Below are 14,796 nucleotides of genomic sequence, written 5' to 3'. Positions count from 1 at the left end.
TGCACAGCGGTTAAAATTAGAGCAGAATTCTGGCGGGTGCTTACGAAGCTGTCCACCCACTGACAAAGAAAGATCGCCCCCCCTCCCCCCCCACCACCCCCCCCCCACCACCCCCCCCCCCCCCACCACCCCCCCCCCCCCACCACACCCCCCCCCCTCCCCCCACCCCCCCCCCCCACCACCACCCCCCCCCCACCACCCCCCCCCCCCCCTCCCCCCACCCCCCCCCCCCCCCCCTCCTGTGCAGCAATGGGAATTCAGATTTCTTTGGCTCAAAGTTGCAGTTATTCAAAATGGTTGAGAAATTATTGCTCCCCCCCCCCCCCCCCCCCCCCCTCTTCCCAGTGTGACCAAGTGTTAAGCGCGCCAAAAAAAACCTCAGGTTATTCAGCCGGTCACCTGAAAAGGAGCCACAGAAACATTTCGGAGGACCAAAACAGTAGCAGGATAAAGCCCTGTCAATCTGCAACGCCAGGGCTGAAGTAAACTCTTAGATTAGTGGCAAACATACAAGCGATCATACAACAAGAGCCTTACCTCACATCAGTGCCGAGGGGTTGTGCAGAAAGGAAGTTGATTTAATACAAGTTATGTCAGTCACTCACATGCTACTGAAGTGATTCACTCACTCCTGTTCCGACCTGGATATAAAAGGTCGGGCAGGAGCCGGGGGCACCTGTTGCCTTTTGTCCGTCTCCCCTTTGGTCACTGCAGCTCTGATGCATCGCCTGTCCTCCCTGCACCTGCAGCAGCTCCCAGTTGTGCGTGTTTCTGGTGCAAAGACCCCTCAAAAATAATTCAACTGCTCCTTCCCTGTGCTGACCCAACACAAACCAGGGCCACACACACACACACACACACACACACACACACACACACTGGAAGGGTTTCACAATTTTAGTTCCGGCTTGACCGTGCTACCTGCGAATCTCAAAAGGTTAATGCTGCCGCCCAGTGATACTGACAAGGTGGAGCTCACCACCGTTCATGAGTTCGATGGACTCTACGAGAGAGCAGTGAGCGCTGGGCTGTGGAACGAGTAGATTTCATGCGGCAAAGGTTATTTTCCCATTCCATATTTTTTTTTATTAGATTGGTTGTATCATATTGCCACATCACTTCCTGCTAGCCCCAGCCCTTTACCCCAATACCAATGAACCAATGCCAAAGGGGCAAGGACATGCCTACCTTTTCAAAGCTTAATTCCACAGTGGTCATGCACATGTAGCTTATTCGTTAAAAAAAAAACACAACATGGGTTTTCCAGCTCCATTTTTGCGTTGTTAGGGCTGGGTCTAAACATCACTTCTTCTGAGTAACCTTTGAGAGAAGTTAAATTACCTTTCGTCAATCTGGGCTTCCCAGTAACCATGGAGGGGTTCAGCTAAATGGCTAATTATCAACTAAAATGTTTTTTCAAATAAGAAAAAGGCCTGTTTCTCCAACCTCATCCCCCCCCCCCCCCCAAAAACCCCTCTCTTCACCAGGCCCACTCCCTCCTGCGTAGCCACCTGTCCCAAGTTGGTCCCTCAGTTTGGTCCCTTATCTAGGGCAAAGTAGGCATGGAGTTTGCAGCTTGGAGACTTTTGGAAAGGGGGGGGGGTTGGGGGGGGCGGGGGAACGAGGAAAAGGTTCTGAAGGGCACTTCTGTCCAAATCGCTGGGCGCAACTGGGATTGAAAACCAACAGTAAATGTGAAGCCAGGGCTTTAGTCATGAGAGGGGCGTGCACCAACTTCACACGATTTCTTCTGAAAGGGAACAGCGGCTAAGAGTCTTGGGTTAATCTACATCACAGATTCTGGCGTTAGACGCAACAAGTGTCCGTCAAGGGAGGAGTCTGTCCACGGGAGGGTGTTGGAAAGACCAACTGAAGGTTTCTGGACGATTGTGCATTGATGGGTGGAATATCATTCACCCTATCACACTGGCGCCTGGAGAGCAATGACTTGGGGCTTCATCTTGAAATACTGGTTAAACCTCAGGACACTATATCTGCAAGACAAAAAGAATTATATCCTTGAGCGATGAGAATAGGGGAGGGGGTGGGGTGGGGAGAAGAACACGGCACCTTTTGTGATTTGAGGTAAAATTAAAGTTGGCAACTTGTGATGGAAAGGGTCATATCACAGTTAATGAAATCAGTGTCACTGAATGGGTTCACCAGGCAAACCTCCTTTCACTTATTCAATGATCTACCTCCCGCAAGAGAGGATTTTCTCAATATGTTGAGCTAAATAACTAGCTGGCAATGGGACTGGGGGTTATACATGTCACCAATAGGCAGATATGATCGGAAAGGTTCGGGAGAAATGTTACCCGTGAATGGATGATTGGACTGGGTAATATAAGGATTGAGGAATACTCCAAGGCTTCTTCACATCATGACCTGCTGGGGATTTGGAAAGCATTTGATTATGGCTTTCCCACTCAGGGGTTCAATGTGTGAAATGAATTTCAATGATGGGGCAAGAATGAGACAGTTGTTCATGATGGGAGTTCAGCAAGCTTCGGTAGATGGGAGTGAGCTGTGTCCCGGGTACTTACCCGAGGAAATCGAACTCTATGGTTGAATACTTGGCTTGAATCAAGGCCCAGAACCCCCAGAAGAAATGAGATGCCTGAAAGCAAAATTAATAAAAAGGAGTGTTTAAATGCAGTGCACGGTCTTGAATCGGTAAGTTATTACCAGACAACTATATGCTGTGTTAAGCAGAGTGTGATGTGGTGTGTAGCAACTAAAATTGTGGCTCATGTGTAATGTAGTGTGTGTGTGTTATGGTGAAATCTAGTTCACACTGTGTAGTGTGTGTTATGGTGAACTGTAGTGCACACTATGTAATGTAGTGAGTTTGTGTTGTAGTGAACTCTAGTTCACACTGTAATGTAGTGAGTGTGTGTTATGGTGAATTCTAGTGCACACTGCAATGTAAGTGTTATGGTGAACTTTAGTGCACAGTGTGTAAGGTAGTGTGTGTGTGTTATGGCGAACTCTAGTTCACACTGTGTAAAGTAGTGAGTGTGCGTGTTGTGTTTCGAACTAACAAAATGGGACAGATTCCCGTAGTGACGGTGTTTAGCCGCGTGTTTCCCAACGCACGCAGCGCCGAGGAACACCCGGCTATTTCCCATCCAGTTAGATATGGGGCCCAGACGGGGAACGCACGACCGAGGCTGCACTTAGCCCCGGTTTCTGCACCGAGGACCTCCGCTCGCCATAACCCCTCAGCACAGCACGAGATCGGGCCATTTATAAATAGTGTCCTGGCCTCTTGAGCTCCCGCTGCGATCTCTGAACCGCGCTCCAATGGGTCCCCGGGCCTCTGGCCTCCAGAACCCCGCCCCCCTCAAACACCCGTGCAGTGCACCACCCTGGCTCGATCACCACCGTGCGAAACATGCCAGCTTGGCACCTTGGCAGTGCCAGGCCAGCACCTTGGTGGAACAGCCAGGCTTCCAGGTCGGCAGTGCCAGGGTGCCCGAGTAGCACCAGCAGTGCCAGGATGCCACCCTGCACCTGGGACGTCCAATCCCCTGGAAGACCCCCACAAGTGTTGTTCTGTCTGGTACCCGCCTGCGGAGACCAGTACTGAACGGCGCTTTCCTGAGGTCTGCAAGGCGAAGGGGCTCGATCCCAACACCGTAGTTATCTCCGGAAACTTCACATTAAAGTGAGACCAGCTGTGATCCTATCCACAATGGGTGATCTTCACATCGCAACATCTTGTGAGATCGGATTAGATCTTGAAGTGTGGCGAGCCGAATAGATCCTGAGAGCAGGGTCGCCCACCATTTACCAGCCACCTTGCGCCACTGCGCACTGGTTTTCGGTTGAAGTTGGCCAATAGATCGCGTCCAATGGGTACTCCAGTACACACTATGCAATGTAGTGAGTGTGTGTGTGTGTGTTATGGTCTACTCTAGTTCATGGTTTTTCAAACCGGGGATTGAGACCCTGCAGGTGGCTGACCGCCAGGTGTCAGGAGAGGTACAGAGCGATCGGTACAGAGCGATCGGTACAGAGCGATCGGTACAGAGCGATCGGTACAGAGCGATCGGTACAGAGCGATCGGTACAGAGCGATCGGTACAGAGCGATCGGTACAGAGCGATCGGTACAGAGCGATCGGTACAGAGCGATCGGTACAGAGCGATCGGTACAGAGCGATCGGTACAGAGCGATCGGTACAGAGCGATCGGTACAGAGCGATCGGTACAGAGCGATCGGTACAGAGCGATCGGTCACAGCGTTCTTGGTTGCGGAAGCGCCTTACGTCCACAACTGGCTGTCAAAAATGGTGGCAGTGACCGACCTTTAAGTTGAAAATGCCAGTCGCTATCGGCCTTGCGAATGCTGGAGTCATCCAGCCAGAAGCGTTGGCAGAGCACAGGTCACAAATCCGCCACATATGAAGCCATACGTCCGTGTGTTGGGCGCAAAATCACGGCGGAGAGATGTCTCCATTTTGTAACTGCCAGCAAGCAAGCAACAGGACTGTGAAGATCTGAAGTTGGATCATTTTCTAATAATGAACAGGGCAGCACGGTGACGCAGTGGTTAGCACTGCTGCCTCATGATACCGAGGGCCCAGACTCAATCACGGGCCCAGACTCAATCACGGGCCCGGGCCCTGTCTGTGTGGCACATTCTCCCTGTGTCTGCTTGGATCTCACCCCACAAGCCAAAGATATGCAGGGTGGATGGGCTGGCCACGCTAAATTGTAGCTTAATTGGAAAAAATGAATTGGGTACCTTGAAGGTATTAAAAAAAAAACTCAAAATTTTGTTAAAAAGAGAGGACCAGAGGCAAAAATAACTGAATCTGCTGGAGAGAGCTGCCCAGGAGAGTCCAGGCAGGACAAAGCAGTGCTGGTGTGAGCTGTAGCCAGAGCTCCAGGGCCTCTAATAAACAGCCCATTAAGAAAAAACTAAAATCGGGAACAAAGCAGGCAAATGATTATTTCTGGAGGTATGGCTTTGTTAATTGTGCCAATGCAAATCAGGATGCAAAGCGCATGTGTGTTATATGCAGGGAAGTACTGGCAAATGAGAGTTGGAAGTTAACTATATCTTATCTTGCAGACATCTTTTCAATCCTAAATTAACTGAATTGGAAGGGAATGCTTTCGGCACTGAATAAATCGATGTTTTCCAAAAGTCATTGAAAATTTGGGAAGTGCGAGTACAAAGCCAAAACTGTTACATGTTCCCCACATTGCTACGACACATCGAAGAAAACAATGCTGGTAAGGGAACTGTCAATAGACTGGCAAGGTGCATCCGGCTGTGTTGATCAAGAGTTTTTGTCACTATTTTCCAGAACAGTTCCAGATTTTGAAAGAGAAGAGTTGGGTGAAAAGCCATTTTGAGTTTGAGACCCCAGGGTCAATTATTAACTTACAGCTGACTCCAAATGAAGAGATGAACTTCTGCACCTCGCCTGTGACAGCACATTAAAAACACGCCACGAGTGCATGAGATGTCAGCATTCTGGAGTGTCTGTGAGCAGTATCTAATGCTGAGTAAAATAAGCATTTTGTTGCTATTGCCCCATCACAACGATCTACAAGTGTGAGGTTGGAATTTCCTTCCTCACAAAGATGAAGACGTCACAAAGGAATCAACTGATCTAAGCACCTGCAATGCACATCCTGTGAACATGACTGGAGTGAGATTGTGAGGACAACGCAGGCTCACCTGTCGCATTAAAAGTAAACAAAATGGCGTGTTGTGAATTTCACTGGTGTGCGCTGGGATGGTTGGCAGGCATGGGGCAGCGGAGGACGGCTGGCTTCGCGGGGTGGCCGGCGTGGGGCGGCTAAAGTCGGCCACTTGGTAAAATTAGGCCACTGGAAAAAAGTTTCAAAAACCCTGCTCCAGTTCATACTCTGCAACACAGTGTGCATGTGTTATGGTGAACTCTAGTTCACACTGTAATGTAGTGTGTGTGTGTTGTGGTGAACTCTCATGCACAGTGTGTAATGTAGTGAGTGTGTGTTATGGTGAACTCTTGTTCGCACTGTATAATGTAGTGTGCGCGCAATGGTGAACTCTCGTTCGCACTAATATAGTGTGTGCTATGGTGAATTCTCATTCGCACTGTGTAATGTAGTGCGTGCGCAAGGTGAACTCTCGTTCACGCTGTATAATGTAGTGAGCGTGTGTTATGGTGAACTCTAATTCACGTGTAAGGTAGTGAGTGTGTGGTGAACTCTTGTTCGCACAGTGTAATGTAGTGAGTGTGTTATTGTGAACTCCAGTTCACACTGTAAAGTGGCGAGTGTGTGCTATACTGAACTCTAGTTCGCACTGTGTAATGTAGTGAGTGTGTGTTGTGGAGAACTCTCGTTCGCACTGTGTAATGTAGTGAATGTGTTATGGTGAACTTTAGTTCACACTGTGCAGTGTAGTGTGTGTTATGGTGAACTTTCGCACTGTGTAATGTAGTGAGCGTGTGTTATGGTGAACTTTAGTTCGCACTGTGTAATGTAGTGAGTGTGTGTGTGTGTGTTATGGTGAACCCGCTCGCACAGTGTAATGCAGTAAGTGTGCGCTATGGTGAACTCTCATTCGCACTTGTTTGGCATCTCCCCGTCTTGTGCACGATCTTTTGCGCAGGTGGAGCTTCCATTCAATTTTTACCACCAGTATCCTATATTCAGCAAATTCCTGAGGCCATCTGAACCGTTGCTGCAGGAAAATGACCCAAGGTAATTGGATGAATGTTGTTTTGTAATGGAAATATTTGTAAATTGCTATTTCACATCGTCAATGCGACACTTGTTTGAGAGCTGGATCAAGAGTTGCGACGGTGAAAAGTGCCTGAGGAAGAGTTGAATAATTTTGGGACAGAGTGGGTACCCAGACCTCAGTGATAAAAATTCAGAGGTGATCTTTCGTGGAACTGAATTGACACAGTAATGCACGGCAATTGTGTTATCCTGACTCCATCAAATCAGCCAATGTACAATCTGGTAAATCCTTTTGAAACAGTCCGATTGTCTCTCACTCTGTCTGACTGGCCATCAGTACAGGCGAATTAGGGTTAGCTGGGTTGAGGGATAATCCGTCCGTATCTGATGATACATTCACCCTGTCTGAGCAAGATGGGGACCTTCAGTGAGAATAGACACTGTGTAACACTGAGCTGTTGATAAATCACGGAGGACAAAGTGCTGTGATGAGTTTTCAGCTTTCAATGCAAAGCAGACTGTTGCATTCCATTTCCGGCCAAATTTGTCATAATCCTAATGGAATTCATGGGGGGGGGGGGGGGGGGGGGGGATGGGTCTAATTTGATTGCTTTACCGGGAGCTGGCAGTGTCTTCAGGGACAAAATGACCACCTTCTGTGTGCGTTAAATTGGTTTAGGGGATGTCATCTTTAACACTTTTTAAAAAATAAATAAATAAATATTTTCCCCTCCCAATCTCTCATGGCTCATATAGTTCTGTGATCTAAATACCTCAACTCCTCACACTCTGGTGCCTTATGTATTCCACCCCCTTCACTTTAGTGCATCTGCGGTGCCTGAACTTTCAGCCATCGAAGCCCTCCTCCGCGCTGGATTCTCTCCTGAAACACTTGCACCTCCTAAAACCCACCATTTTGACCAAACTCTTAACCACCTCGGGTCAGGTTACCCAGGACCACGGGGAAGGCTGCCCTGCTCGGTGTCACGGAAACATTGATATTCATCTGAGGCACCATACAGGAGTCTCAGTTAACGTGCATCGAATAAACAGCACCAGGGACTGGGCAGCACTCCCCCCCCCCCCCCCCCCCCTCCCCTCCTTCCCCCCCCCCCCCCCCCACATTGCAATGAACACCAAAGCACACTGCAGGGGTTCACCAAGGCTCCTTAGGCAGCACCTTCCAAACCCACGACTGCTACTACCTGGAGGGACACGGTCAAGCCACTCACCACCCCGACTTGGAAATACATCTTCGTTCCTTCACGGTCACTGGGGCAAAATCCTGGAACTCCCTCCCTGACAGCACGTGTACCTACACCACATGGGCTGCAGTGGTTCAGAAGGCGGCTCGGCACCACCTTCTCGGGGGCAATTAGGAATGGGCAATAAATGCTGGCCTAGCCAGCGGGGCCCACATCCCGTAGATTAATTTGAAAAAAGTGGTGTGCTCTGGATTCTGGAGTGAGACAGAGGTTAGAAAGAGACCACACAGCCAAGGCTGACAAGCTTCCCTCTAACGAGTTCTCGGAGAGTCCAGACGAATTGTGATTTAATCTTTAAAAGCTGCAGTTACTAATCCGGAAATACAAGAATATCTTGGCTGTTGCCTACTTAGCCCCGAGATTCACAAAGTGTTTCACCCGCAGGTTGCCTTACTTTGTCTTGGAGGACAAAGTATGTCATGTCATATGAGGAACATTTGAGGACTCTGGGTCTGTACTCGGAGTTTAGAAGGATGAGGGGGGGATCTTATTGAAACTTACAGGATACTGCGAGGCCTGGATGGAGTGGACGTGGAGAGGATGTTTCTACTTGTAGGAAAAGCTAGAACCAGAGGACACCATCTCAGCTAAAGGGACGATCCTTTAAAACAGAGATGAGGAGGAATTTCTTCAGCCAGAGGGTGGTGAATCTGTGGAACGCTTTGCCACAGAAGGCTGTGGAGACCAAATCACTGAGTGTCTTTAAAACAGAGATAGATAGTAAGGGGATCAGGGGTTATGGGAAGAAGTCAAGAGAACAGAGATGAGAAAATATCAACCATGATTGAATGGCGGAGCAGCCTCGATGGGCCGAGTGGCCTAATTCAGCTCCCATGTCTTCTGGGCCTTTCAACTTACTAAACTGCTGACTGTTATCGGAGCCAAGGCCTACTCCCCCATCCCCACTGTGGTGCAGACCTATATTGGTTCCCAGGCCAATAACACCCTGGCTTGATTTTTTCACCCATCGATCGCTTATACCACCCCCCACCGCCCGAGCCCTGAAATGGGCGCGGGACGCGACTCTGGGCCTGTTCGGCCCCGGAACATGATGTCACGCTGGCTGGCCAATTAACAGGCAGCTGGCATGAAACGCGCGCTGGGAAATGTTCAATGCTGTCTGGGAGGACGGACACCAAGGAAAGGGAGGGTGCGGGCTAGCACCTGGGAGGAGTTGGGGGGGGGGGAGCCGCTGTGGAGCTGTCCGAGGACGGTGCGCAAAATTAATTACGATGGCAAAACGCTGCAAACCGTGTCTAGGAACATTCAAACACAACTCTGTGACACAGGCAAATTGGTCAATTTTATTTCAACCCAGACATTTCATCCCTCGTCGCCCCCCCCCCCCCACCACCATAAACCCCAATCCCCCAATTGAGGTTGAAGCTAAAATATAAAGGTTGCCTGGTGAATCAGGCCACCTGCAAGCCGTAACAGCAGACAGGCCAGAGGCCACAGGTAAATTGCGATCAAATGGCTCTTTAATGGGTAAATTTGGCAGCATGACTGTCGATGGGCCAGCTCTCACATACCCCCACCAACCCAAATATCGCATAACTGCACTATGACATCGGGCAACTTCTCATGCGGTTTCTTGTGCATCCGGGTGGGGCGCGTTCACCAGGCAACCCGAAATTCTGGCCCTTGATTTGAACATTCTCATCCTTGCTTTCATATCCGCCAGTGGCCTTGCTTTTCCCTATTTCTGTACAGTTCGCCAATCCTGCAACACCGAGATATCAGTACTCCTCCCATTCAGCCCTCTTGATCATTCCTGAAACTCATCGCTCCACCATTTGCCTTCAGTTGCCTGGACTCTAAGCTCTGGAATTCACTTTCTATACCTCACCCACCGACCCAACACTCCCCCCCCCCCCCCCCCCCCCCCTCCTTAAAACCCACCATTTCGACCAAGCGTTTAGTCACGCTCTCCTAATATCTCCTTATGATTCAAGGTTGGGTTGGTAATGTTGCTGCGACGTGTCTTGGGGCATATTATAAGTTGCTTATCCTGATGAAGCTCAGAATGAACTATTTTACTTTTGAATTTGCCCACATCTTGACTGCAAAGAGCAATGTTAACAATGCCTGTCTGTCTGTCTGTGTCCGTCCATCTCTCTCTCTCTCTCTCTGTCCGTCTCTCTCTCTCTGTCCGTCTCTCTCTCTCTCTCTCTCTCTCTCTGTCCGTCTCTCTCTCTCTCTCTCTCTCTCGGTCGTCTCTCTCTCTCTCTGTCCGTCTCTCTCTCTCTCTCTGTCCGTCTCTCTCTCTCTCTCTGTCCGTCTCTCTCTCTCTCTGTCCGTCTCTCTCTCTCTCTCTGTCCGTCTCTCTCTCTCTCTCTGTCCGTCTCTCTCTCTCTCTCGGTCCGTCTCTCTCTCTCTCTCGGTCCGTCTCTCTCTCTCTCTCGGTCCGTCTCTCTCTCTCTCTCGGTCCGTCTCTCTCTCTCTCTCGGTCCGTCTCTCTATCTATATCGGTCCGTCTCTCTCTCTCTCTCGGTCGTCTCTCTCTATCTCTCTCGAGTCCGTCTCTATCTATCTATCGGTCCGTCCTCTCCTCTCTCTCAGTACGTCTCTCTCTCTCTATCGGTCGTCTCTATCTATCTTCTCGGTCCGTTCTCTCTCTCTCCTCCTCTCCGGTCCGTCTCTCTATCTCTCGCTCTCCGTCCGTCTCTCTCTCTCCGTCCGTCTCTCCTCTCTCTCCGTCCGTCTCTCTCTCTCTCTCGGTCCGTCCTCTATCGGTCAGTCCTCCTCTCTCTCGGTCCGTCTCTCTCTCTCTCTCCATCCATCTCTCTCTCTCTCGGACCGTCTCTCTCTCTCCGTCCGTCTCTCTCTCTCTCTCTCTCTCTCTCGGTCCGTCTCTCTCTCTCTCTCTCGGTCCGTCTCTCTCTCTCGGTCCGTCTCTCTCTCTCTCTCGGTCCGTCTCCCTCTCTCTCTCTCTCGGTCCGTCTCCCTCTCTCTCTCTCTCGGTCCGTCCCTCTCTCTCTCTCTCTCTCTCTCTCTGTCCGTCCCTCTCTCTCTCTCTCTCTGTCCGTCTCTCTCTCTCTCTCTGTCCGTCTCTCTCTCTCTCTGTCCGTCTCTCTCTCTCTCTGTCCGTCTCTCTCTCTCTCTCTGTCCGTCTCTCTCTCTCTCTCTGTCCGTCTCTCTCTCGCTCTACCCATCCCTTTGCCCTGAGATACTAATCCTGGTAACCTCAAGGCTTGACTATAAAATGGAACATCCCCCCCCCCCCCCAATAACACCAGAAGAGATTTCCTCTGTAAGAAGTTGCAGGTGCAGGTGGGAAATCTGACCTATAGAGTTACTGTGACCTGGGTTTTCTTGATTTGGGTTGCCATGCCGTACTTACTAAAGAGAATTTGTTGACCTGGACATAGAGGGTGTGCACTTCTTTGTCGGTGACCTCGCCTCCCTTCTTGGTAAATCGCTTGCAGGCCTCGAGATAGATTCTCAACCATTGAAACTGTAAGGCTTGGTCTGGATACAAGCTGTAGTCTACCTCGTTCACTCCTAGCACAAAGAGAGGCAGCATTACATAAATAACTGTCCAGTATACACAACCCAGCCACACCATCGCGTATGTCGACCAGAGGAACTGTTGAACACAAGTTGTCCTGAAGTGGCAGAAAGGTTTATATTGGGATAGCGCGGTAGCACAGTGGTTAGCACTGTCGCTTCACAGCTCCAGGGTCCCAGGTTCGATTCCCGGCTTGGGTCACTGTCTGTGCGGAGTCTGCACGTTCTCTCCGTGTCTGGTTGGGAATCCTCCGGGTGCTCCGGTTTCCTCCCATAAGTCCCGCAAGACGTGCTGTTGGGTAATTTGGACATTCTGAATTCTCCTTCAGTGTACCCGAACAGACGCCGGAGTGTGGCAACTAGGGGCTTTGCACAGTAACTTCATTGCAGTGCTAACGTAAGCCTACTTGCGACATTAATAAAGATGATTATTATTATTGCGTGAGATGGTGCGTGGACAGAGTGACTGAAACATTGTTCAGAAAGGGAAGAATTAAGTCAATCAGTTCTGGGCACCACATGTCCTGAAGGATGTCACGGCCACGGGGAAGGCGAGGAAAGGATTTACTGCAATGGGACCGGGAGTGAGAGAACTTGGTTATGTGGAGAGTCCTGGAGGAACTCTGGTTGGTAACCTTAGAGAGGAAGGTTAAGTGGGGATGTAGCAGACGATTCAGAACTATAAGCTTTCACAGGTCAGATAAGGGGGGATTTTGAGGCTAATAATGTAACGACACAGATTTAAGGTAATTGGCAAAAGATAGTCAGGGAAAGATTCCACTTTGACTCTATAATCTGGAATGAACTGGCTGAAAAGGTGGTGGAAGCAGATTTAGTAGTAAGTAAAAAATGGAATTGTAATATATTAGGGCAATGGGGGAGAGAGAGAGTAGGAGAGGTATTAATTAAATAGCTTTTTGTTTCTGGCTAGGCCGGCACTTATTGCCCATCCCTAATTGCCCACGAGAAGGCGACGGTGAGCTGCCTTCTTGAATCGCTGCAGTCCCTATGCTGTAAGTACACCCACCGCGCTGTTAGGCAGGGAGTTCCAGGATTTAGGACCCAGTGACAGTGAAGGACCGGCGATACATTTCAAGTCAGGATGGTGCGTGACTTGGAGGGGAACCTCCAGGCGCTGGCATGCTTGTGCATTTGATGCCCTTGACCAACTAGATGGCGGAGATTGTGGGTTTGGAAGAGGCTGTCAAAAGAGCCTCTGTGAGTTGCTGCAGTGCATCTTGCAGATGGTACACACATACGCTGTGTGAGGGCGGTGGAGGGAGTGAACGTTGATGATGGTGGATGGGTGCCAATCAAGTGGGGCTACCTTGCCCTGGATGGTGTCGTGCGTCTTGTGTGCTGTTGGAGCTGCACTCATCCAGGCAAGTGGAGAGTATTCCATCACACTCCTGACTTGTGCCTTGTACATGGTGGATAGGCTTTGGGCCTTCAGAAGATAGGTTACAGTCTGCAGAATTCCCAGCCTCTGGCCAGCTGTTGTAGCCACAGTATTTATATATATATATATTGGTCCAGTTCCATTCTTGGTCAATGGGAACCTTTTTAATTTCTCTCTGAGTCAGTGTTGGAAGGTGGGTTCCTGGATATCGCTGCTCCGACCCAAACTCTGGAGAAGCTGCAGTTTATTAAACACTCACCTGCAAATTCGTTGAAATGATTTCCAATATCGAAGGCCTGGTAGTTGTAACCGGAATACTCGTAGTCAATGAACTTCACCCAACCTAATAAATAAGTAACTAGTGTTAGTAAAAACCAACTCATTATCACGGATACCAAGACAGTGGAACTTCATCGAGCCTGGTGCTGTACCATGGAACCAGGGCTCACATTTTAAAGTATTTCACGTCTTTGTTTTTTCAAGAAATTTGCCACAAATCCTGATTCTCGCTGCACTGTTTATAGATTCACTTTGCTCTGCTCAGACGCACTATGAACAACATCAAACAAATCACAGCGAAATTCCACATTCGATCCCGGCTACGGGTCACTGTCCGTGTGGAGTTTGCACATTCTCCGCGTGTTTGCGTGGGCACAACCCAAAGATGTGCAGGTTAGGTCGATTGGCCACGTTAAATTGCCCCTTAATTGGGGAAAAAAAAGAATCAAAGTTTGTCTATCTCTGTGTTAGTCTAGTTTCTTATTTGATACTTCACTCCCTTAACATTACCCAATGTGGGGAGAGGGGGGGGGGGGGGGGGGGGGGGAAAGAGAGGGGGGGGGGGGGGAAGAGACAATTCATAGAATTTACAGTGCAGAAGGAGGCCATTCAGCCCATCGAGTCTGCACCCGACCCTATCCCCATAACCCAGTAACCCCACCCAACACTAAGGGCAATTTTGGACACTAAGGGCAATTTATCATGGCCAATCCACCTAACCTGCACACCTTTGGACTGTGGGAGGAAACCGGAGCACCCGGAGGAAACCCACGCACACACAGGGAGGGGGGGGGGCGGGGAAGAGAGGGGGGCGGGGAAGAGAGGGGGGCGGGGAAGAGAGGGGGGCGGGGAAAGAGAGAGGGGCGGGGAAAGAGAGAGGGGCGGGGAAAGAGAGAGGGGCGGGGAAAGAGAGAGGGGCGGGGAAAGAGAGAGGGGCGGGGAAAGAGAGAGGGGCGGGGAAAGAGAGAGGGGCGGGGAAAGAGAGAGGGGCGGGGAAAAGAGAGAGGGGCGGGGAGAGAGAGAGGGGCGGGGAGAGAGAGAGGGGCGGGGAGAGAGAGAGGGGCGGGGAGAGAGAGAGGGGCGGGGAGAGAGAGAGGGGCGGGGAAAACGAGAGAGGGGGCGGGGAAGAGAGGGGGCGGGGAAAACGAGAGAGGGGCGGGGAAAACGAGAGAGGGGGCGGGGAAAACGAGAGAGGGGGCGGGGAAAACGAGAGAGGGGGCGGGGAAAGAGAGAGGGGCGGGGGAAGAGAGGAGGGGCGGGAAGAGAGGAGGGGCGGGGAAGAGAGAGAGGGGCGGGGAACGAGAGGGGCGGGGAACGAGAGGGGCAGGGAACGAGAGGGGCGGGGAACGAGAGGGGGCGGGGAACGAGAGGGGCGGGGAAAGAGAGGGGGGGGGGGGGAAAGAGAGAGGGGCGGGGAAAGAGAGAGGGGCGGGGAAAGAGAGAGGGGCGGGGAAAGAGAGAGGGGCGGGGAAAGAGAGAGGGGCGGGGAAAGAGAGAGGGGCGGGGAAAGAGAGAGGGGCGGGGAAAGAGAGAGGGGCGGGGAAAGCTGAGAGGGGGGGGGAAAGAGAGAGGGGCGGGGAGAGTGCAAGCAAGAGATTGGGGAGGGAGAGAGATTGCGAGCGCGAGGGATGGGGAGAGAAAGAAAGAGAGAG

General features: G+C 50.8%; 1 protein-coding gene across 1 annotated transcript in view; it reads right to left on the bottom strand.

The window, feature by feature from the left end:
* Positions 1 to 321: 321 nt before the first annotated feature.
* Positions 322 to 14,796, bottom strand: part of LOC119978387 (ethanolamine kinase 1-like) — an 84,906-nt gene continuing 70,431 nt past the window's right edge. Inside the window, exons 7-8 of the mRNA XM_038820001.1 lie at positions 2,547 to 2,620; positions 322 to 1,994 (exon numbers count right to left, since the gene is read on the bottom strand). Of these exons, the coding sequence (XP_038675929.1) occupies positions 1,922 to 1,994; positions 2,547 to 2,620 (147 nt within the window). The 3' untranslated portion in view covers positions 322 to 1,921. The remainder of the gene's footprint in view (positions 1,995 to 2,546; positions 2,621 to 14,796) is intronic.

Source organism: Scyliorhinus canicula, chromosome 15, assembly GCF_902713615.1.
Source record: "Scyliorhinus canicula chromosome 15, sScyCan1.1, whole genome shotgun sequence".
NCBI classification, from domain to species: domain Eukaryota; kingdom Metazoa; phylum Chordata; class Chondrichthyes; order Carcharhiniformes; family Scyliorhinidae; genus Scyliorhinus; species Scyliorhinus canicula.
Note: the sequence above shows the minus strand (reverse complement) of the source record. Positions and strands in the feature narration are given on the sequence as shown.